The 24,241-nt window shown below is 47.3% G+C and overlaps 2 protein-coding genes across 3 annotated transcripts in view; both read right to left on the bottom strand.

The window, feature by feature from the left end:
• FER (FER tyrosine kinase) overlaps positions 1–24,241 on the bottom strand; it is a 1,023,934-nt gene that overhangs the window by 324,966 nt on the left and 674,727 nt on the right. For both annotated transcript variants that reach the window (XM_085632578.1, XM_085632580.1), the window contains exon 15: positions 8,796–8,890. In XM_085632578.1, coding sequence (XP_085488704.1) covers positions 8,796–8,890 — 95 coding nt within the window. The remainder of the gene's footprint in view (positions 1–8,795; positions 8,891–24,241) is intronic.
• LOC146865720 (uncharacterized) lies at positions 9,346–23,222 on the bottom strand. The gene is made up of 3 exons (XM_085640877.1): positions 23,042–23,222; positions 16,875–17,624; positions 9,346–9,413 (listed from the first exon to the last, which is right to left on the bottom strand). Exons 1-3 carry the CDS (start codon positions 23,220–23,222, stop codon positions 9,346–9,348), a joined length of 999 nt encoding a protein of 332 aa, XP_085497003.1.

The raw sequence follows: 24,241 nt of genomic DNA, 5'->3' as shown, positions 1-24,241 counted from the left end.
GCTGAATCCCGGTAAAAGGGAGCTGATCCTTATCGGTGGGCCAGCCAACCACTGGAACTCCAACTACTGGCCACCCGAACTGGGAAACCCCCCCCACACCCAGCACTTTCAACTAAAAGTCTGGGTATTACCATTAGCAGTGATCTGTCAGTGAAAGCCCAGATTGGGACAGTGGTCTCTTCCAGTTGCAAAGGATCAGGAAGATTTGTAGAAATTTACCACAGAGGTCCTGACCCAAGTTGTCTTGGCTCTAGTCATCTCTCACATTGACTACGCCAACTCGCTCTACATGGGCATCCCAGCATACCAACTAAAACGTCTGCAACTATTGCAAAATCAGGAGGCCAGACTGATTTACCACCAGCCCAAATGGCACCATTATTGGTCAGACTTCACTGGCTTCAAGTAGCCAAACGTTGCACATTCAAGCTGGGGTGTATCACCTATAAGGCTCTTCATGGCAGCAGTCCAGCATTTATATCCTCCCAGATTCAGCGCTATATTCCTTTATGGGACCTTAGGTCTTCCCATCTGAATCTGTTGGTCATCCCGTCTTCGAAACAGAAGTAGGACGGGGACTAAGATCTGTGGTCCTGGCTCCTCAATTCTGGAACTCTATCCCCCTGGAGACTAGATCTCTGACCTCTTATGCTCTGTTTAGGAAACAGTTAAAGACCTGGCTGGTCTGACAGGCATATGGCTAAATCTTCTTTGCAGCATTTTCTCCTGGACTTCAGCGCCATGAAACCACTTTGTGCACATGCGCTATACAAGAACCTTTAACATAACATATGTTGGGTCCTGCACGGGGACAATATGTTTCTTGTGACTCTTAATCAGTAGAGCACATACTTTGGTGAACTGCTCTGGTACTGTTCTTTTACTGACTATATTGTCACAACGACGAATATTTGTGAGACTTATCATATTGGACTACACAATATGGTAGGAATATAATTGTTGACTATATGGTTCTTGATTAGGAACAGATTGATGACGGGAATTACGGTTGGCATTACTGGCCGAGCTTAAACCTACTCTATGCAACTTGATTTTGCAGGTTACTTTTTTTCTTGCTTATATATACTTTTTCCTGTACTTGGCTACGTTGCTTAAACTTTATGGTGCACTTTCACTTTTTTGTTTATCACCTTATGGCACTATTTGTTTATTATTATTTTACTAAGTTTCTCTGGTTAGCACAATATGTTATAATTGTGTGCTTTGGCCTAATTATATACATAAGATTGCTTGCTTCTTTAGGTGGTTATCCGAGACCTTGGGTAACTGCCTCACACTTTTCTGGTTTCACTGACACCTTTCTGGTGGGTGATGGTGTGACTTCAATATAATACATTAGTAGTTCTCACAGAGGTTATTTTTGATTTCATATTGCAGCCCTGAGGAAGTTGAAGGCATATTCGCCATACAAAGAAATATGTGTTGGCTGTTTGTTCTTGTATCAACGTTACATGAACTGCAGGATGGATCTGAAATAAAGAATACTTGAACCTTTGACCCATCAGAAATTTGATGAAAGACTATTTGAGTGCTCACCGCTCTGTTGGGGTTTTATGTTTTGAGGTTGCTCGGTAGCCAACCTTTGTTCTAGGGCATCACTTGATTATATTATTAGGATATTACCAGGTCCCTTTCATTCGGTTGTCGTGTAGTTCCTAGGAGTCCCCCAGGACCTGAATGTTTTGGATAACCTAAACTGAGGGCTTGGTGTCCCGACTGCTTCCATACCCCACCACAGGATATGTCAGCCGTTAGACCAGCTAGCTCTACAGTGTCACTACCACCCCCCCTGTATTCTACCGTGGTGTATGTAGTCTCTGGCAACCACTGTGCATGACAACCCTGATTCCACAGGGCTCGTGTAAAACAGTACAGTACGTTTCGCTCAGACACTCATGCTTGCTTTCTCTCAAAAAATACACAGGTTGGTGATTAGGACGTTTAAATAATTAATAATTGGTCCAGCGACAATCTGGTGTAAAAGATATGTGCTGCGACAATCAGGAGACAGAAGCATATGAAAGAGATTGCTGGTACCAATATAGTGAATAGTAGATACATTTCTACCATAGTGCTAATAAGATGAACAGAAACAGTTCAGATAAAAACAGTAGCACTTGCACATTGCTAAAATGCTTGCCTTAAGTAATTTGCCTAAATGTACCTAGCCTAATCTGGATGTATAAGTGTATATTCATATAGATATGTGTATCCGTAGCCAAGAAACCCCTAGGGATGAACCAGCCCCACACCTGATAGTTTAGAACGAAGGACCCTGCCTCTGCGTCGATGAGGACAACCCGCAAGGGATGTCAGACCACTGCTTGTCGGAGATTCGGCATGCAGGACTCCCGTCTCAGCTTGGAAGGAATTCTCCTCTAATTTGTAGGGGGGGTGAGGGTCTTTTACACTAAAGAGGTCCCTCCAGGGTTTTTTCTAGAATCGAAATGTTTTGAAAACAATCATGAATGTTTTGAAAACAATCATAAATGTTTTGAAAACGATCACCAATGCTTTTCTAAACAAGTGCGATCATGCACAGCTGGCTGTTGGCCAAGGATACAAAAAAGTGGTGACGCTTATCCAGAATAAACCTGCTGTGCCTGGGGACATGTTTATGTACATGAGGTACATGGATTCTGATAGAAGACTAAAAGCCTGGTGTCGAAGAGACAGGAGCAAGCTATTAGAAAAAAGGTCACCTGTTTAGAATCGCTATAGTCGTGTGGATGGGGTAATGTATGTAAAACGGGGTATATATGATGAGACTATCCTAAAAGACATGACACCCACACCTCATCAAAAGGTCAGCAAGGTCATCTAGGTAATAATAAAGCTAACGCTATAAAAAGGCATACAAATTACTAATAATAAACATACTAAGGAACAAGTTACTTACCTTCGTTAACCATCTGTAAGAGACATTAGTAGTAATAGATTCCTTCCTTAGAATTACCCCCAGGTGTCAGACTGACCCGAAGTTTTTTTTTTTCGTAGCAGGACCCCTGCGCGTCGGTAGGTGGCGTTGTTCGACTCCGCGTTCGTCGTTGTGGTCGCCGGGATGACGTCGGAGTGTCTACTTAGACGCCGCCCCTGCGCGCTGACATCAGTTCTGACACGACATTCCAAGCCAGAAGCGCAGAGCCATGCAAGACACTTACCACTGGTGCACAAAACTAGGGCCTTGGAAGGGAGTCCCTATCCCTAGAAGTCAGTTCGCAGAACGGGGATAATGGGTGGGGCGATAAGGAATCTATAACTAATGTCTCTACCAGATACATCATTACCGAAGGTAAGTAACTTGTTCATCTGAAAGAGACCGTAGTTATAGATTCCTTACCTTAGAATAGATAGCCCAGCAATGCCAACCCCGGAGGTGGGTCTGCGATCTAAGTTCACACCAGGAAGCCCTGGAGAACCGAACGGCCGAAAAAGCTGTCTCTCGGACTTGGCTGTCCAAGCAGTAATGCTTAGTAAATGTGTGCAGGGATGCCCATGTGGCTGCCTGGCAGATGTCAACCAGAGGAACTCCACGTCCCACAGCAGTAGTAGCTGCCATCACCCTGGTAGAATGGGCGCGCAGTCCTACTAGAGGTTCCTTTTTACCCAAAGAATAACATATCTTGATGCATAGGACGATCAATCCAGAGATGGTATGTTTTTGCACTGCCTAACCTTTCTTGGCACCTACATAACCCACGAAGAGTTGATCGTCCACCCGGAAGACTTTAGTGCGGTCAAGGTCGAAAGACAGCACATGTTTTGGGTCCAGTGTCTCTCTTCCTCTTTGAGAGGGTGAGGAGGCAGGACGAAGGTGGGCAATGTGATGGTTTGACCTATGTTTAAGAGGTAACCACTTTGGGCATAAAAGAGGGCCTAGTAAGGAGGACTACTTTGTCCGGACGGACAGCAAGAAAGGGAGGTATGGAAGATAAGGCATGAAGCTCACTCAACCTGCGAACAGAGGTGATGGCAAGCAAAAAAGCAGTCTTCAAAGTAAGCAGATAAGGAGGACAATTATGTAGTGGCTCAAAGGGAGCACACATAAGATAAGTGAGGACAAGATTCAAGTTCCACTTGGGTATTACGAAAGGAAAAGGAGGAAAGAATGAGTAATGCCGCTCAGAAATCTTGAAAAGAGAAGGCGAAGAAAGGCCGAAATAGCCGAAAGATAGCCAAGAGCAGAGCAGATCTCTGCTAGGCCAAAGAAAGAATGAAGAAGAGAACTCTGAAAGAGATTCAGAAAAGGGATCCACAGCCTTAGCTGTGCACCATGCCACAAATGTGTTCCATCCACAGGCGTGTACTGTTTTAGTGGAGGGACGCCTGGCTGCCAAGATGACATTACAGACTTTGGGAGGACAGTCAAAAGCGGTCAACTGTGGCCGCTCAATATCCACGCAAGGAGATGGAAACTGGACAGGTTCGGGAGGACCAGCCCCTGCGACAGAAGGTCCTCCCGAAGAGGCAATCGGATCGAAGGAGTGATGGCCATGCTCATGAGCTCAGCGTACCAGGCTCTTCGTGCCCAGTCCGGAGCCACAAGAATGGCTTGGGCCCGGTTGCAGTTGATCTTCTTCAGCACTCTGGGAAGAAGTGGTACAGGCGAAAAGGCGTCACCGAGCAAGTGCCACCTTGGAAACTCCAAGGCCCAGAACTGCTGACATTGCACATTCTCTTCCGTGAGGAATAGATCTAACCAAGGCTCTCCCACTGCTGAAAGAGACCTTGCACCACCTTCGTGTGAAGACGCAATTCGTGATCCATCATGCACCGGCGGCTGAGTTCATCCGCCCTGGTTTCAGGGAATCCGCAAGGTGTTGAACCACCAGGGACATGCCCTGATGTTCCAACCATGTCCAAAGAGCCTCTTGACATAGGGTCCACGACCCCACCCCGCCCTGTTTGTTGCAATTCCACATGGCGGTGGTGTTGTACGTGAACACCTGCACTACTCCTCCTTTGTCAGAGGGAAGGAATGCTTTCAGTGCAAGACGAATCGCCCAGAGCTCTAGGAAGGTTGATGTGGAGCCCTGACTCCGCGGGAGCCAGAGGCCTCTGATCTCCGCCTCTCCCATGTGTCTGCCCCATCCCAGAAGTGACGCATCCGTCACTACTGTGAACTGGTTGGGGAAGGGAGAGGGATCAGCTGCGGACCCAATCCTGGTTCGTGAGCCACAACTGCAATTGACTTGCAGTACCCTACAAGCTCTGGATGGCATCGGAAAGATTCTCCTGATGCTGCGCCCACTGGAACTTTAGGTCCCACTGCGAGGACGCATATGTCACATGGCATTATCCACCAGCAGGATGCAGGAGGTCCAGCAGCCTCAGGGTCATTCTCACCGAAATTGGGGATAGAGGCTGAAACATTGGTATCATAGCCCGAATATCTCGGACTCGCTGCTCGGGAGGATAGACACGAAAATGTGCTGTGTCCAGAACTGCTCCGATGAAAAGGAGCTTCTGAGAGGGAATCAGGTGCAACTTTGGCACATTGATAGTTAACCCCAGCGAATGCAGGTGGTCTGTCGCAGTCTAGAGGTGGGAGACGGCAGCCTGGGGTGAGCCCACCTTTAACAGCCAGTCGAGATAGGGGAAGACTGGAACCCCCGATCTGCGCAGATTAGCTGCGACCACCGCCATCACTATTGTCAACACCCAAGGGGCGCTGGTAAGGCCAAAGAGGAGCTCGGTAAACTGAAAATGTTCGTGGCCTACAGTGAACCGTAGCTAACGCCGGTGGGCAGGCAAGACGGCGATGTGAAAATAGGCGTCCTGCAAGTCCAACGCTACCATTCAGTCTCTATGGTCGAAGGCAGACAAGACCTGAGCCAAGGTTAATATCTTGAACTTCTCCTTCCGGAGAAGTCGTTTACGTCCCTGAGGTCTAAGATAGGAAGCAGGCCTTTGCTCTTCTTGGGTACCAAGTAGTAGTGGGAGTAGCAACCACGACCTGTTTCTGGCAAAGGGACACGCTCAATAGCTCCCTTGGCCAAGACAGTAGTAACTTCCTGGCAGAGAAGGGCCAAATGATCCTCTGACATATGATGGAAGGAGGGTATTCTCGAAGGGGAGGGAGTAGCCTCTTCGGACTATCTGCAAAACCCACCTGTCCGACATGATGGTTTGCCAGTGGGGGAGGTGATTGCGGATCCTGCCGCCCACTGGTCGGACTATGAAAGCTTGGAGGCTGCTGTAGAGGGGGCATTGGCGGACTGGCCTGCCTGCTGGCCCCCAGACTCACAACGCTGGGTCCCACGTCCCCGGCCACGCAGAGGCTTGGTAGCTTGCGCGACCCTGTGGTTTCCGGGTGGAACGTGGTGGGCACCCCTTCCGTAGCCACGAAAGGGGCGAAAGGCAGACTATGTTGGACGAAAAGTGGATGTGAGGCCCAAGGATCTGGGAGTAGCCCTAGAGTCCTTGAAACGCTCAAGGGCATTGTCCGCCTTGTCACCAAACAGGCGACGGCCATCCATGGGCATGTCCAAAAGGGTAGATTGGACATCCCCAGAGAAGCCAGACATTCTCAGCCAGGCGTAGTGCCTCAGGGCTACCGACATGGAAACTGTTCTACCGAGCAAATCAGCGGTATTCACTCCACACCGGATGGTGAACTTTGCTGCATCTCGACCCTCAGCAACAGCACGGGTGAGTACAGCCCGTGCCTCCTCCGGCCACTGTGGCAGCACTTGCACAACCGTATCCCACACCGTGTGAGTATAATAGTTCAAGAGACATGCGGTGCTCACTGACCACAGTCCTAAGCTGGCGGAAGAAAATATATTCTTCCCAAGATGGTCCAGCTTCTTGGATTCACTATCTGGGGGAGCAGTAGGGAATGCACCATTTGAGGATGAGGCTTGGACCACCGAGCATTCAGGGTAGGGTAGTGTGTTGCGAGAGGAAAAGTGGGTCGTCTGGGGCCGGGCGGTGGCGTTGGGCAATCATCTTGTCCACAGGAGCACCTGTGCTGCGCTTGGACCATGTGCCTAGAAGAATGTCGGTTAGGGCTTCTTTAAAAGGCAGCAGGGGCTTCGAAGAGGCTGCTGCCGGCTGAAGCACCTTAGTCAGGAGGTTAGCCCTGCAGCCACCGTAAGAAGCTCGAGGCCCAAGGCCTCAGCCGCTCTACGCAACACCACAGCGTAGGAAGCTCCCTCCTCCATAGCCATGGTAGGGAAGGGAGAGCATACCAAGATCTGGGGAGGTATCCAGACCACTGGCATCGCCCAACTCCTCTCTCCAGTTTTGTTCCTATAGTTGATCTGCTAGAGGGTCAACAGAGCCCTCCCAGTCCTCCTCACCCTCCTCTGGCTGCCACTCAGGGCGGCAGGGAACACCAGGAATGAACAGTGGGACAAAAGTACCCTCCAGCGCCGGTACCTACGACAGTCCGGTGCCATGTCGACATCGGGGGTGAGGCTGGGGTCCACGCCGGCTGGGAGGCACAACCGGTGTCCGGGGAGTCATCACAGGGATCGGCGCTTGGGAAGGTACCGTGAGGTCGACCGGCACTGATCCAGATGCCGGCCGGGATCAATGGGGGCCCTGCGGCGCTGGAGCTGCCGGCATCGAAGGCCCAGGGCCCCCAGCCGAGTCAGCAGGGCCTGAAGGTGTGCCGGCAGAGTCGGGCTGCCCAAAGCAGGTGGCCCAAGCAGGTGGCTCTGAGTTTCCCCTGGGGTCCTCCATCCTTGGGGGCTAGTTCCGTTTTGGTACTTATCTCACATCCCACTATTTCAGTGTATGGTTCTGCCCCCCGGTTGGGCCCCAGGTGTTTTTCAATGCTACTTACCTAGTTCTGAAATATTTCTCGTGTGTAGTGGATATCTTCAAGTAGGAGATATACCAAGTTAGTGTATAGTGTGTGCTAATAAATACAAGGTTTTTATACTCACCTGATGTGGTTCTTGCTTGTGTGAAAAGCTTACTGACTGACAACAGAGGTAAATGCACTTGCTTCACACACCTCCTGAATAAGCCTTAGCAGCTCTCCATAGCTACCCCTTGAGAGCTCTGGTTTTCAGGGACCTAAACACTATCACTAAGGGTTGCCTGCACTCAGTGCACAGTGCCTCACCCATAGGTGGACACTATAAACTAAGCCAGCCTCGTATACCCTGGTTACAGATGTAGTCCTGCATCTGCTCTGGCTTAATTTTGTAATCATTTTAATAACTCAATTTGTATACTTTTGATTGCATGGGTTTGGAAATTTTACTCATTTAATTCTCAACTGCATTGTTGCTTTGGTGTTTATGCATTTCACCACATGAAATATTCTCTCAAGAAAATCTTAGTATTTTGAGCCAAACTACTAATGGTGAACCCAGGTATTCCTCATAGAAACCGGCATACCTATTTGCTATTAGTTTCTATTGAATCTATGAGAAAATGGTGGCAGTCACATCAAGAGTGCAGCCTCTTGCACAAACAAATAAATATATCAATACAAAACAAATACATTATTTGATAGACACACCAATACACCTTTTCCTTCCTTTTCAGTAGTTATTTTCAGTTACTGAACTAGTGGTAAAAGTATTCTGTCAGATTGGTCTAATAAACAAGTTTGTTTATAACTTAAAGAGTAAGATGTGAACAGTCATTATCACTTACTGATGTCTTGATATATTGTTCATTTCACTATGACACACCATAAGTAGAGTTTGTGCATAGGTAAGTAAAATGCAATAAAAATAAGACATTCGTAGTGCATTCCACAGTAACACACAGCAAGATAATGTGAATGGTTAATTGTTGAAATTAAATCTCACCTGGAACAAGTTCCATAACAATATAAATAGGTTGCCTTTGAGTGCAAACTCCTATTAACTTTACAATGTTTGTATGGTCGTACTGTTTAAGTATTCTGAAAAGAGGAAAAAATAGGTATATTCAAAATTAGCATTTTAGAGAATTTGCTACTTTCTACTTTAATATTGAAGTTTATAGAAGGGATTAAATGTAAATTAAAAAGTTTTTTTACTTGTAAATTTGGTTCACTTCATACAGCACATTAGTTCACATTATCTACTTGTAATTTCTCTCAGTAGATGAAAATGATCAAAGACAAACTGGACTAAAGACAACTGGCTGTAATTAGTCCTCTGATTAACAAGTAAATGCCTTTTGCAAAGCCCAGTTCAACTATGTCAAACAAATATTTACAATTTTGTAAGTCAAAAAGCCTGTGGTCCTATGGAAATGCCATGTAATCAAGAAGTGCCAAAGCATCAAACGTCTGCAAATGTTCTCTTATACCTCTGGAAAGCTCCCAGTGGGAATTCTTGCTAGTCAAAGCAATATACAAATCATCCAATTTTGTTATTTCTCATTCCAGACGTCCTCAAAGGGTGAACGAAGTAATGCCATGTCTGGGTTATTGTGATAATCTGTACATAAATGCTTTATAATGTGAAAATCTCAAAGACTTTCCTGGTCATCTGCCAATCTGGAAATACAACAAATGTGAGACTAGTAGTTGTGGTTTCTGTACTACTTAGTGCATAATATGCATTAGGAAATGCGTCTTGATATGGTCCACATTTCACAGGTACATCACTGCCTACCAACAAAATTATGTAACTTACATAATGCTCTGTACATGGCCTACCGAGTAGACTACAAATCCAACCCGCCTTTGACTACAGAGAAGTGACAAATATATATGCCCAGAAGGCAAGTGTCATCGACTTATAATATGCTCATTTACTGAGACTCCTACTCCAGGCTGGGAGAGGATCTATTTTAGTTCAGGCCTCAGTAGTGTGTGATAACACTTCAATTGAGCATTGCAGAACTGAGAGCCACGTATCATTCTGTAAGATGATACAAACTTGGCTGTACAGGCAACAAGCTCTATTCTGGTATGATGTATACCCTGAAACATGACAGAGGCAGCAAAGTGGGAAGTGTACAATTTAGAAACAGCCTGACATATTGTCAGGGTGAAAAAGAAAAATGTTACTTACTCAGTAAGCATCTGTTTGTGGCATGTAATGCTGTAGATTCACATGCTTAGCATAATCCTGTCATGTAGTGTTGGACTTCTTGGAAGTGTGCAGGTTGTTTTTCTTCAAAGAAAGTATTTAGAGTCTCGAGGTAGAGGGACTTCTACTCTTGCTGGTAATGCTCATGGGCATCAACTCCATTGTTAAATTGTTTTCCCAAAAGGCAGGTGAGGATTGAATGTGAAGTACAGCATAACATAGTGAGATGCCCATGCTAAATAAATGTGTGATAACTTATAAAAGTAACTGTAACACACACAGGTGTTCGTGGAGGAGGGACGGTGCATGTGAATCTACAACACCACATAGCTTGAACCTATACTTACTGCATAAATAACATTTTTAGTTTGAGGCATGTGTGGCTGTAGATAATGAGCTTTAATAAGCGGTGGCTAACATGTGTGGTGGTTACAGTTGTTTAAAATAGATTGCGTAGAACTGCTTGGCCAGCATTTTGCTTGCTGCTGAGCCAGTACACAGTAATGTTTGGTAAATGTATGCGGTGTATATCATGTAGTTGCTTTACATATTTCAGCTATAGGAATATTTCCTAGGAAGGCCACACAAGCTCCTTTTTTAGGTCTCGCTGAGCCCAGCGCATGCGCTGGCTCGGAGAGACATTTTGTATGTGAGTTTTCAAAGTGCTGCTGGCTGGCCTAGCGCTTGCGTTCATGCGACCGTGCACGCGCGAACCGCTAGCGTTCAGCAGCACTTTGAAAACTCGTGCGTCATCGCGATGACTCGCGCGCACACAACTCCCGCTTCTCCCCCTTCCCCACCACATATCCCGTCTCGCAGCCACTCGCGGCCAACCCTTGTTTGTTTTTATTCCAAAAGCTGTTTATAAGGCCATAGTTATTCACGTGGCGTCGATCCTTCTCTGCTCATGTTTACACTCGGAAGAAGACACGCACGCTGCCCTGGAATCCGCAGCTTTGCAACTAGCGCACGCATTGATGGTGGGGAAGTGCGATCCCATGTGTGCATTGACTCCCGCGCTCCCGTGGGCTCGTCTATTTTTACCAGATGACTCATTTGACTCTACTTAGAACAGAGCGAGCCGATAAAAAAAAGAACTTGTAAAAACCACGTTTCCCCAAACAAACCACCTTGTCTCCTTCAGCGGAAGCGTGCATTGTCATCCCCAGGGGGGTTGTGCGGGCAATTACTGAAATAACCCCCACGCCTTGAATGCGCATCCCACCAACCGTGATTGGTTGTAAGAAAACATGGGCGTTAGGGCGCATTTGTATCCATTGAGGAGTAGTAGTCATTGTACAGACATCGAGCTTGGCATTTGCAGTTTACTGTAAAAACGGAGCGGTTTTCTGCCCAGTGTCATCCATGTGGAAGGACGTAGCTGAGAGCAAGGCATGTTACGTCGTTCCATGGCGGGGGCTTGGATGCGTTTTTCGTACTATTGGCTCCCAAAGGCCGGTTGCTTTGTTGTGCAGCCACCAGCAGGGATTGACAAACAGTAATCGGTTTTGCATCTTGCATGATACGAAACAATAACAATATCTCGTCCTCATTTACATCGCTGACGCAACTAATTAGAGTAGCACCAGAGACGGGGGGATGAAGACATTACCGTAATTCTTGTAATGCACATTGCCTGCATCTGTTTTACTTTGTAACTGGGAAAGAGCTGCCTCCCCATTGGCCGTGTCCTCGTGTTTTTTATGAATTGCATATAAATGCTGTGTGTAGTTCCCTCATGCTCGGTATTCTAATGTCAAAGAGACGAGAGAGCGATGCGTCGAGCTTGCAAATAAAAGCTCCTAGTTGCCTTATTTTGCCGACAGGTGCTTCACTGTACACACTTCTAATTGCGAAGCACATCGAGCATGGTAGATACTGGTCGTGTCTGTTTGCATTTCACTGTATTGCTTGTGATGTGCTCTCCCATCCGAGCGACAGCACACGATGCTCCAGTGCGTTTATACACATTTTAAAGCAAATTTCTTCTTAGTGATCATTTATGAATTTCCAAGTATCATTGAATGCATGCATTTTTTGGGTTACTGCAATAGGTTTGAGCATAGAGGGCGTGGCTGCCTCCTTGTGGAAGCCCCTCCGCCCTATCCAACAGGGCAGCGCGTGCAGTGCTGTTTTTTCTCTCTCCCTTTTTAAGCCTCGCCTACGCAGCACGCATGTGCTGCATAGGAGAGAGACCTAATGCCATCGGCACAGCTTTGGGGACAAAAACGTGCACGCGTTGCGTTGCTTGCAATGGCAACGCGTGCACGTCTGGCGATTTCCTTGCGGGAGTGCGCGGTGCCATATGGTGGCGCCATATGGTCGCACGCTCCCGCAAGGGAATCTCGCAGGCCCCCTCCCCTGCGCGAAAAGTAAACAAGCATTGGCATAGCCAATAGGTCTCGCTTTTGGGACCTTATTAGTAGGTTTACTTTTGCTATATTCGCGGCACCTAAAGCGTGGGTGCCGCGATTATAGCAAAAGTAAAGAAATAGATGTAGTTTTGTGCTGCTTTTGATCACAGTCCGTACTTCTGAACACTTCTTTTCTTCTTTATACGCACTCTGTAGTGTCTTTATTTTTTTTATTTTTTTTTACACTGAAAGCACAGTGCATCTTTCCTTCGAAGATGAATAACATCCCAATATTATGATCCTAGTGGCATACAAGTACTAAATATGTTTTTACATTGAACTGATTGTATGGCTATAATTTGCATGTATTCATGGACTGTATGTTGTGACTTCACTGCAAAATATGTACAATTGTTTTTCAAATGTGCTCCACTCTGTTTATTGGTTGCTCTTGTTGTTTTGCAATAATCACAAACGCTGTCCAGCACCTACCTGAGGATTAACCCCACCAAAACAAGTCAATAGTTCGCAGCACTGCAAGAGCTGTTGGCGTTGTCAATGTCTTTTAGCCATGTAGTATAGAAGAACGGCTGCTGTTCAGCATGTCTGAAGGTCGTGGAAAAAAGCGCTATGAAGCAGTCAGCACTGGCTATATCATAGCACTTTTTTATTTGGTAGGAGGTGCTGGATAAGAAACACATCATGTGGTGTGGGGCAAGCAACACAACACGGGAGGGGGTGGAGGGTGGGTGGGGAGTATGTAAACAAGCATTAGCATAGCCAATAGGTCTAGCTTTTGGGACCTTATAAGTATTTAGTTATGCAGCACAATATCCTTGGTGCAACAGCATCAACTGTTACATGGCTAAACACTTATAATGTCCCAAACGTGAGACCTATTGGCTATGACAATGCTTGTTACTAGTGGAGTGAGCATTAGGAGGGATGGGTAAAGTTATTTTAGCTTTAGCATAGCATGATGAATGCATCTGAAAATCCAACATGCAATGCCTGATTTAGAAGGAATATGCTACTTACCAGTATGCATCTGTTCTCGGCATGTAGAGCTGCAGAGCCACACACTTAGGATAGTAGATCGCCATCTGGTGTTGGGCTCGGATGCTTGCAGGTTGTTGTTGTCTTCGGAAGAAGTCTTTGGTCACGAGATAGGTGACTCCTCCCTTGGACGACAGTGCGCATAGGCATCAACTCCATCCTCAGATTGTTTTTCGCCATGATGGGAAATGATGGAGTTTGTAGAAAAGAGAGACAGATGTCCATGTGTAATGTCTAAGTAAGACGCTGCTGGAACAGATACAGGTCCCGGGGAGGTGGGTGGGTGTGTGGCTCTGCAGCTCTACATGCCAAGAACAGATGCATACTGGTAAGTAGCATATTCCGTTCGAGGCATATGAGCTGCAGATCACACACTTAAGATAGACTATATAGCAGTGTCTCCCCAAGCGGTGGTCACCTGTATCGGTTGCAGCAGTTTGAAATAAAGTTTTAAGGACAGCCTGACCCAAAGAAGCTTGTTGCTTTGCTTGCACGTCAACACAATAGTGTTTAGTGAAGGTGTGTGTTGTAGACCATATGGCTGCCTTACAAATATCTTCTAAGGGAATGTTTCCTAAGAATGCCATGGAAGCCCCTATTTTGCGTGTGGAATGCGCTCTAGGGGGAACTGATAGTGTGCGTTTAGCCTTGTGGTAGCACATTTGGATACATTTAACTATCCACCTGGCTATCCCGGATTTGGAAACGGGGTTGCCTTTATGTGGTGGAGAGAAAGCAACAAACAATTGTTTGGTTTTGCGGAATGATTTGGTTCTGTCAATGTAGTAAAGCAGGGCTCTTTTAACGTCTAAGGTATGACGAGCTCTTTCCGCTACCGAGTCTGGATTTGGGAAGAACACTGGTAGCTCAACTGATTGGTTAAGATGGAACGGAGATATGACTTTTGGCAGGAATTTGGGATTTGTTCTAAGAACCACTTTGCTGCGGTGTAATTGTAGGGATGGTTCTTGTATGGTTAAAGCCTGGATTTCACTTACCCTTCTAAGGGATGTGATAGCAATAAGGAAAGCCACTTTCCATGTGAGGAACTGCAGTTCGCATTTATGCATAGGTTCAAATGGCGGTCCCATGAGCCTTGTAAGCACAATGTTTAGATTCCACACTGGGGAAGGTGATAATCTGGGCGGAATAATTCTCTTAAGGCCTTCCATGTAGGCTTTGATCGCAGGTACTCTAAATAGTGACAAGTGTTGTCGATTTTGTAAGTAGGCTGCTAATGCTGCTAGGTGGAGACGTATGGATGAGTATGCTAAATTACATCTTTGCAAGTGTAGTAGGTAGCAAATGATGTTCTGGATGGATGCATCCAGTGGGTGTATATCATTGTTAGTGCAGTAAATGGCAAATCTTTTCCATTTTGCAGCGTAGCAGGCTCTAGTGGTAGGTCGTCTGGCCTCTTTTATAATATTCATGCAGTCTGGTGGTAGGTTGAGGTAACCGAACTCTAGGACTTCAGGAGCCAGATCGCTAGATTCAGTTGACCTGGCTCTGGGTGTCTGATTTCTCCATGGTTCTGGGTTAATAAGGACGGGGAGAGGCGCAGTTTTTGGTGTGGAACTAGAGAGAGTTCCAGTAGCGTTGTGAACCAGGGCTGGCGTGCCCATGTGGGAGCTACTAGGATCAGTTTGAGAGACTGATGCCGGAGCTTGCGTACCACGAATGGAATGAGTGGGAGAGACGGAAAAGCGTACGCAAATTCGTATAACATTCGACTGTGGGTGGGGAAACCTGACGGCAAAGGTTGGGCATTTTGCGTTCTTGTGTGTGGCGAACAGATATATGTCTGGTTGGCCCCATTGTTGGAAAAAGGGGAGTAGGACTTGTGGGTGTAATTCCCATTCGTGGATCTGTTGAGTCTGTCGACTTAACAGGTCGGCAATCTGATTGTGAACCCCTGGAAGGTGTTCTGCAAGTAGGTATATGTTCTGGGGAACGGCCCATCTCCAAATGTTCTGTGCGAGCTGGGACAGCTGGAGAGAATGTGTGCCTTCTTGTTTTTGTATATAATACATGGCTGTCCTGTTGTCCGTACGGATGAGGACAGTCTTGTTCTGGAGATGTATTTGGAATGATTTTAGTGCTAGGAATATTGCCAGTAGTTCCAGGTAATTGATATGGAGCAGTTTCTGTTGAGTGGTCCATTTGCCCTGAGTGGTGTGTCCTAGGAGATGGGCTCCCCATCCCGTGAGTGATGCGTCCGTTGTTAGCACTATTTGTGGAAGAGGCTTGAGGAACGGCTGCCCTTTGGACAGGTTTATAGTGTTCCACCATTTTAGAGAGCGATATGAGCGGCTGTCCACCAACACCAGATCTGTTAGTTGTCCGTGAGCCTGATTCCACTGACATGCTAGACACTCTTGCAAGGGACGCATTTGTAGTCTTGCATAAGGCACAATGAAGATGCATGACGCCATCATGCCTATGAGTTGCATGAACACTCTTGCTGGAAGAGAGTGTTGGGTTTGTAATTTTGCGATTAGAGCTTGTATGTTGGCTATCCTGGTTCGGCTGGGATATGCCAGGGCTTTGGAGGTATTTATGGTGGCTCCCAGATATTGATGTATGTGGGAGGGTTGGAGATGAGATTTGTGATAGTTTATTGTGAATCCCAAGCTGTGTAAGAGTTGAATAGTTTGGTGAGTGTGTAGAACGCATTTGTTGAATGAGTTGGCTTTTATTAGCCAGTCGTCTAGGTACGTGAAGACATGAATTTGTTGTCTTCTGAGATGCGCTGCTACAACTGCTAGACATTTGGTGAATACTCTGTGCGCAGTTGTCACCCCGAATGGAAGGACTGTAAACTGATAGTTTTGTCCGTCCACCACAAACCTTAGGTACTTCCTGTGAGCAGGATGTATGGGAATGTGAAAATAAGCGTCCTTGAGATCTAGTGTGGCAAGGAAATCGCCATGTGGTAGTAGTGGGAGCACTTGCTGAAGGGTGATCATATAGAAATGATCTGAGTTTATATACAGATTTAGGGGCCTGAGGTGGAGTATTGGTCTTAGAGTCCCGTCCTTTTTGGGGATTAGGAAGTACAGTGAGTATGCCCCTGTACCCTGATGTTGTAAGTGTACTGGTTCTATTGCGTGTTTTTGAAGCAATGAGAGAACCTCTTGTTTGAGGAGCGTAAGATTTTCTGGTGAGATGGAACGCTGCTTGGGTGGTATGTGGGGGGGAGGGGGGGGGGGGGGGAAGTGGTGAGTTCCAGACAGTAACCATACTGGATAATTTGTCTTACCCACTTGTCTGTTGTGATGGAGTTCCAGACAGGTAGGAACTGTTTGAGTCTTCCCCCGACTGGCGTGGAATGGTCTGGGGGGAGTGGAGGAAAGTCACTGTTTTGTGGCGGGGGAGGTACGAGTGTTGGTATTGCCTCGATCTCGTCCCTTGGTGTTGTTTCCTCTATATCCTCCTCTAAAATATGCTCTACTGGGGGATGTTTGTTGAGAGGTTTTGAAGGTAGAGGAGGTGTCTGCTCCCATATTCTTGGAGGCTCCTCTGTAGAAGGAGCGCCGAAAGGAGCTGCGTGGTTGTGGAGACTGCAATGCTCCCATGGACTTAGCAGTCTCGGTGTCTTTTTTCATTTTTTCGAGTGCAGGGTCTACTGCCGGCCCAAATAGCTGCTCTTGGTTAAATGGTTGGCTGAGTATGGTACTTTGTACTTCTGGCTTAAAGCCTGAAATTTGTAGCCAGGCATGGCGTCTGAGGAGTACACTTGTGTTTATTGCTCTAGAGGCGGTGTCTGCGGCGGCAAGTGCGCATTTAATGGACGCATTTGAGATAAGTTTTCCCTCTTGTATAAGGTCATTTGCCTGGGTCTTGTATTGGTCTGGCAAGTGTTGTAGCAGATTTTCCAACTGATCGTAGTGAGCCCTCTCATAGCGTGCTAGTAGGGCTTGAGTGTTGGCAATACGCCAATGATTAGCAGCTTGTGCTGCTACTCGTTTGCCTGAGGCTTCTAATAGTTTAGATTCTTTGTCAGGGGGTGGTGTATCTTCCGTGGTTTGGGAGTTGGCGTGTTTTCTTGCGTTGGAAACGACCAAAGAATCAAGAGGGAGCTGTCCTTTGATGTAACAAGGATCTTCTGGGGCAGGTCTATTTTTTTTTCTCAATTCTTGGGTTAAGTACCCTGGCACGGACGGGGTCTTTAAATACTTCTGTGGCGTGTTTTGTGACACCTCTAATCATAGGTAGAATTTGTACTGTTTTCTGAGACTGTTTAAATGTGTCTAAGAGGAAATCTTCCTCGGGTGCATCAGAGTGCATGGTGACACCATGGTAAAGTGGTGCCCTGTTTACTAGTTGTCCAAACCCCAGGTGATCATCTGGAGGTGATGGTTTGGAGGGATATGGTGCAGGGTCAGGCATATCTGGTAGAGGGTATGCCCAATCGTCTAATGGTGCGGTATCTGGATCTGTGAACGGATCACCAGGATCACCCCCTCCCCCTAGGTCATCATCATCATCTTGTGGAGGTGGTGTATGTGATGGAGATGGTAAAGTTAAGGGTGGTGTAGGCAGAGGGGGTGGGGTAGAAGGTCGTATGGGAGAGGAAGGAGGAATAGGTGATGTTGCCGAGTCCTTCTTTGTTATAGGAACTGGGGCAGGTGTTGTGTCCAGTTTCCGTTTCTTACATTGCACTGCAGTGACATGTCCAGTCTTTGGATTAATATAGATCCTTTTTAGTGTTGGATCTGGATGGAAAAGTTCTTGTTCTTCAGGAACAGATTTTGGCGCAGATTTTTTCAGGTTCCGATCGAGGTTTTGGTTGATCGGTCGAGTCTTTGGCTTTAGGAGGTGTATTATAGTCCATAGCCGGTGGTTTTGGTGCCGATGAAGGTTTCGGTGCCGATGAGGGTTTCGGTGCCGATGAGGGTTTCGGTGCCGATGAGGGTTTCGGTGGCGATGAGGGTTTCGGTGCCGATGAGGGTTTCGGTGCCGATGAGGGTTTCGGTGCCGAAGCCAAGTCTTTCGGTTTGGGAAGTTTCGGTGCAGGTTTATCTATGGACCTCGATGTTTTCGGTGCCGAGGGTGTCTGATCCGATTTCGGTGCCGAGGGGTCTTTTGTCTTCGGTGCCGAAGGTACAATTACATGCGGCTTACTCGGGCCCGAGCCACTGGAAGGCTTATGTTTCTTCGGAACCGAGCGCGGAGGCGGGGCTTCTGAAGGGTGTTTTCGGTCTCGACTGAGGCCAGATGGCAAAGTCTTGACCAATGCCTTTGGTTTTGGAGGGGTTGGGGCAGGGGCAATGGTACTCACGCGTTGCCCAGGAGTAATGGGGTCGTCTGAGTCGTCTGCTTCTGAGATGATTTTAAGTTCCTCGGAATCTTCTTCCGGGACATCGGGACCCTCATCAAAGATGTTTTCTGGTTCCGGGTCTGGTTTGTGTGCCATGATATGGCGTCGAGCTCTTCGATCCCGAATGGTCTTTTTGGATCGAAATGCTGCGCAGGCTGGACAGCTGGCTTCGTCGTGTTCTGGTGATAGGCACAGGTTGCAGACTTTGTGATGGTCACTGTGCGGAAATTTTGCCCCACACTGGGGGCATTTTTTAAACGGCGCCCTTTCCATGAGCCGTAGGCCTCACGGCGTGCATAGGCCCGCGTCGACGTCCGGAATCGAGCCGATGAATTCGATGTCGAGTGAAGATGTTTCGATGTAGTTGTTAGAAGTTTTTGCGCTTCAAAAAGCTTGTATTTGAGTTTTTCAACCGGAGTGGAAAAGTTACATCCGAACCCAATGGCGGAAAAAAACAATCTGAGGATGAAGTTGATGCCCATGCGCACTGTAGTCCAAGGGAGGAGTCACCTATCTCATGACCAAAGACTTCTTCCGAAGACAACAACAACCTGCAAGCATCCGAGCCCAACATCAGATGGCGATCTACTATCCTAAGTGTGTGATCTGCAGCTCATATGCCTCGAACATAGCCTTTCCTTTGTATGTTTATGAAAAAAGCAATAAAGAGTTGTTGTGTTTTCCTAAATGACTTGCTTCTATCAATAGAATACATAAGGGCTTGTTTTACATCTAGGGTGTGTAGAGCCCTTTCCACAATGGTTCAGGTTGTGGAAAAAATACTGGCAATTTGATTAAGGTGGAATTGTGATACCATCTTTGAAAGAAATTTAGGGTCGGAACATAGTACCACCTTATCACTATGTATTTGGAAGAAGGGTTCTTCTAAAGTTAATGCCTCTAGCTCACTTACACACTCACTTACACATTGAGTCAAGCGATAGCTACTAGAAATTATACTTTCAAGGATAAAAACTGGGGGGCAGGAGTGGATGGGCTCCAATGGAGTGTCCATTAATCTTGTTAGTACAATATTAAGATTCCAAGTAAATGCAGGTGACACATTTAAGACCTTCTAAGATGGCTTTAATGACAGGAATTCTGAATAGAGTGGTGTGTTTTGTAGATATGCGGCCACTGCCGCTAGGTAGAGCCTTATAGATGAAAATGCTAGACCAGCAGTATTTAAATGGTATACATAACAATGTCTTGTACATTGGATTATTTTTTTTTTAACTCTTTTTTCATTGAAAAAGAAGGCATGTTACATGTGTAAGGCAATAGTATGCAAACTGGCAATGAAGGTCACACAGTAAATGGTTCCTTGAAATGTACACATCAAAAATGAAGTTGACAATACTCATCGTACCGTGTCAGGACCCATCGGTGATATCTTCCCTGGCTCACGGAGGATCACAGATCTCCCCCTGTAAACATTTCACTGCCCCCATATTTGCGTCTATTTGCGTCCATTTATGTGGGCACCCCCTGGCTTCGTAAATGGATTTTTCTGTCACCATACATCAATCCACATCATTGTCCCAGTCTACTATATCTACTTTCTTGGGTGGGGTCTGAGCCCTCCACAATCGTGCAATATTCCTTTTAGCAACCATCAGCCCCAATGTGACCCATATTCGCTCCCTGGAGTTCAGGTCTGTAGGGTCCCAAATGTTCAACAATGCCAACTTAATATTACAATGGATCTGTTGCCCCAGTGCTTCCTCCATTCGGCACACCACCCTCTCCCAGTACCTCTGGATCCCTGTGCATTCCCTGAGAGTGTGAATAAAAGTTCCCTCCTGTCCACATTGCTGTACACAACTACCATCCAAGGTGTAACCCATGCTAACCATCAGAGACCCTGACAAATAGGATCTATGGAGAAGCTTTAATTGGACCAGGCGGAGCCGAGAGGAGATGGCCACTTCCTGAGGGGAGGTCACCGCCGCCCTCCACTCCTCATCATCCAGATCCGCAAAATCATGGTCCCACTTAGCTCTCAAGTGGGTCAGGGGATCCGTCATATTGTTGATGAGCTTTTTATAGATGAGGGATATGGCTTTCTCCGGTAGGTCGCCGTCCAGGATCCTTTCTTCAAGTGGGGAGGATTCAGGGAGAGCACCACCCCTGGGAAGCACCGCGAACAGGGCCTGTCTAATTTGGAGATACCTGGAATATTCAGACTGGGCTAGTTCGTACTCTTGCTGCAATCGGGGGAAAGGGGACCACCCCACCTGACTTCTATAGATCACCCACCTTGGAAATACCTATAAGGTCCCATCTGTCGAAGCCCTTCGAACGGATCAGTCTACCCAATTGTTCACAGTGCTAGAGTGCCGTGGCCTGTGTGAGTTTGCCCTCCCAGCCCAGGTTCCTGGTAGCCATCCTCCACACATGCACGGCATGCCTGGTCGGGCCGGTCAAAGCAGGCCTCAAATATCGTATGTATGAAGCACCCTCGAAGCCGCCCTCGGGAGAAGACACCTGTCAGTCCGAAAGGCCGGGTCATCCTGCGGTCTATACACGCATTGGTTAATGGCTGCGAGTTGCGAAGCCCAATAGTATCTCTTAATATCCGGAAGCCCGATGCCCCCATCAAACCATCCTAGCGTAAGTTTGTGTGTAGCGATACGGGGTATTTTACCCTCCCACAGCAGATCTCAAACGATACAGTCGAGCTCCTTGAAATACGAGGCGGCGACTGGGAGTGGGGTGTTTTGCAGAGCGTATAAAAGTCTAGGAAGGGACATCATCTTGAATAGGGCCCAAAAGAGTCAACAGGTGTGACTTCCAGTGTTGGACGTCTGATTTAAGGTGCACAAGAGGCGGCTGGAGATTATTATCGTAAAATCTAGATAAATCTTTAGAAACCCAGATCCCCAGGTATTTGAAGCAGTCAGCTGCCTCCGCCAATTGGCAGCCCTAAGGGAGCGAGGGCCGTTTACCGTAAAAGGACATAGAACACCGATTTAGACCAGTTTATCGTATATCCCGCAAACCTACCAAACACTCGGAATATGTCCAGAACCACATTTAGGGATGCTGCCGAGGAGGCCAAGTAAAGCAAGATGTCATCCGCATATAGCGAGATGTGGTCCTCCCAACCTGATGTCAATTTAAGGCCCCTGATGGCGGGGTCCTGAAGGACCCACGTCACCAAAGGCGCCAGGGCCAAGGCGAAGAGAAGCGGGGACAAGGGGCAGTCCTGTCTGGTGCCCCTGCCGAGAGCAAAAACTGGAGATTTCCTATTGTTGACGATTACTTGGGCAAGTGGTTGGTGGTACAGAAGCCGCACCCACTTGATAAATTCGGGCCCGAAACCCAGTTTACGGAGCACATCGAACATATGGGGCCATTCGATGGTGTTGAATGCCGACGCAGCATCCAGGGGATACCACGACAGCATCTTCTCTGATTGTGTCAACCCGGCACAGCATACTATGGAGCCTGCGCAGGTTGAGGGAGGTATTCCTCACAGGCATAAATCCCGACTGGTCCGGGTGGACCAGGCAGGTGAAGACCCTGAGCAAGCGAGTGGCAAGAACCTTCGCCAGAATTTTCGCTTCACAATTAAGCAATGAATTGGCCTATAGGATGAACACTTGTTGGCTGGCTTGTCCGCTTTATGAAAGACAACAATATTGGCCAGTTTTTGATCGTCCGGAAGGATACCCCCTTTCTTTTTTTTTTTTTGCAGAATTTTATATAGCGCGAACATAGACCCGAATTCAATCAGGTATCAGCACGCTTTACATAGCACCAGTTACGTTACATGAGGGGACACATTCATTTTTTGTTAGGCACGGGGAGATTAAGTGATTTGCTCAGAATCACAGGACGTTCGGCGTCATTACGAGACTCGAATCCAGTTCCGCAGGTCCGAGGTCGAGCGCCCTAGCCGTTAGGCCAACTCCTCTCCCCTTCTTACTTTCTCGGTACATTGCGGTGAGAAAGGGTGCCGTCTTACTCGCCGTGAGCTTGAACAATTCTATGGGCGACCGTTAGGGCCTGATGCCTTCCCCCCACGCAGGTCGTGTATAGCAACCTCCGCTACTGTAATATCGAGATCAAGATCGGAGCACTCCTCCTCAGTAAGGAATGGCATCGAGATATCACGTAAAAGAGAGGAAGTCGTCCTCTGTATGCGTCATGAGGGACGTATAAAGCGACTGGTATTACTGGGCAAATATGTCCACTATTTCGTGTGGTGCAATAAGGCAAGACTGAGTCTGTGTCAATCTCGACCACAATGCGCTGGGCCCTTTCCCTGCGATCTAGCCAAGCCAGTAACTTGCCCGCCTTATCGCCTGCATCGTAGATTCTGCTGAGTGTGGCCCTGTAGTCCGTCTTGGCGGCCTCTGAAGCTATATCGGAGAATTCCTTAATTTTTATGCGTAGCTTCTGACGCACTTCTACAGAGTCTTGTATCCGGACTGCGTTTTCTAAGTGTAAGATTTCCACCTCCAAACGTGCCATATCGGCTCCCCTCTCCCTACGGTTTCCAGTGATCTGGGCCAAGACCACCCCGTATAACAACCTTATAGGCCTCCCAGAGTATATTCGTCAAGTCAACCGACCCTTCGTTTTCCTGACAGTAAAGATCTGACTCTCTCATGACCTTGTCTCTGATGGAGGGAGTCGTGAGGTACCTGGAATTAATCGGCGCAACACGGCCAACAGTGAGCTCGCCCACCTCTAGACGACACTGTAAGGGTGAATGGTCAGAGATCCCCCTAGCAAGATGTTGTATGTCTCTGACGGTGTGGAGGTGGTGTGCTAGCGTCAGTACATAATCTATGCGGGACATACTACGATGAGGTCCATAAAGATAAGTGTATTGGAGCACAGTCGGGTGCAGGCTCCTCCAGATATCCACCAGGCCCATCGTGCCCAAAAAGCTATGGATCCGCCTGCAGGCAGGCGGTAGGGCCCTCTGGTGCCACCGGTCGAGGGAGTCAGAGACAATAGAATTAAAATCGCCCGATCAACAATCTACAATCTGGTAAGCCGAGAAGGAGATCCCCAAGATCAGTGAAGGCCTGAGTGTGCAATCCCGGTAGTATATAGACCGAGACGAGATTAAGTGTGCGCCTTTCCCAGATCCCAGAAATGGCAACAAATCTACCCAGGGCATCAGTGCAGACCGAGTCAACAGTCAGGGGGAACAATTTCCAGACAAGTATACCCACACCCCGAGAACCATAGCCAAAAGCCGAGTGGGCCGCCAGCTGGAAACCCCATCTTGACAAGGCCTTGCATGCATTCCCAAGCAGGTGGGTCTCTTGTAGAAGAACCACTTCAGGAGAGTGTCGCTTTAAAAATTGGAGAACCACACCCCTCTTAATCTTATCTCCCAGCCCGTTCCACAACAGTAGCTTAAGCTCCTGCCTAATCGTCGTGCTCATCACTCCTTCTCAAGGGTACATGCAATTTCGGAGAGGACCATTCAGAAAGGCCCCCAGGGGGAGACATTCCCGTATATCATGATCTCTTCA

The sequence above is a fragment of the Triturus cristatus genome, chromosome 2_1, assembly GCF_964204655.1.
Source record: "Triturus cristatus chromosome 2_1, aTriCri1.1, whole genome shotgun sequence".
Classification (NCBI taxonomy): domain Eukaryota; kingdom Metazoa; phylum Chordata; class Amphibia; order Caudata; family Salamandridae; genus Triturus; species Triturus cristatus.
The sequence above is the reverse complement of the archived record's forward strand: the minus strand, read 5'-3'. Positions and strand labels throughout refer to the sequence as shown.

Coding starts and splice junctions, on each gene's coding strand:
- LOC146865720 (XM_085640877.1), bottom strand. CDS start 23,222: ATGGCACGTTTGGAGGTGGAAATCTTACACTTAGAAAACGCAGTCCGG. Junction 17,625..23,041: donor CGATGCAGGCGATAAGGCGG/GCAAGTTACTGG, acceptor ACCTATGATTAG/AGGTGTCACAAAACACGCCA. Junction 9,414..16,874: donor CTCTCAACAAACATCCCCCA/GTAGAGCATATT, acceptor ATTTATGTACAG/ATTATCACAATAACCCAGAC.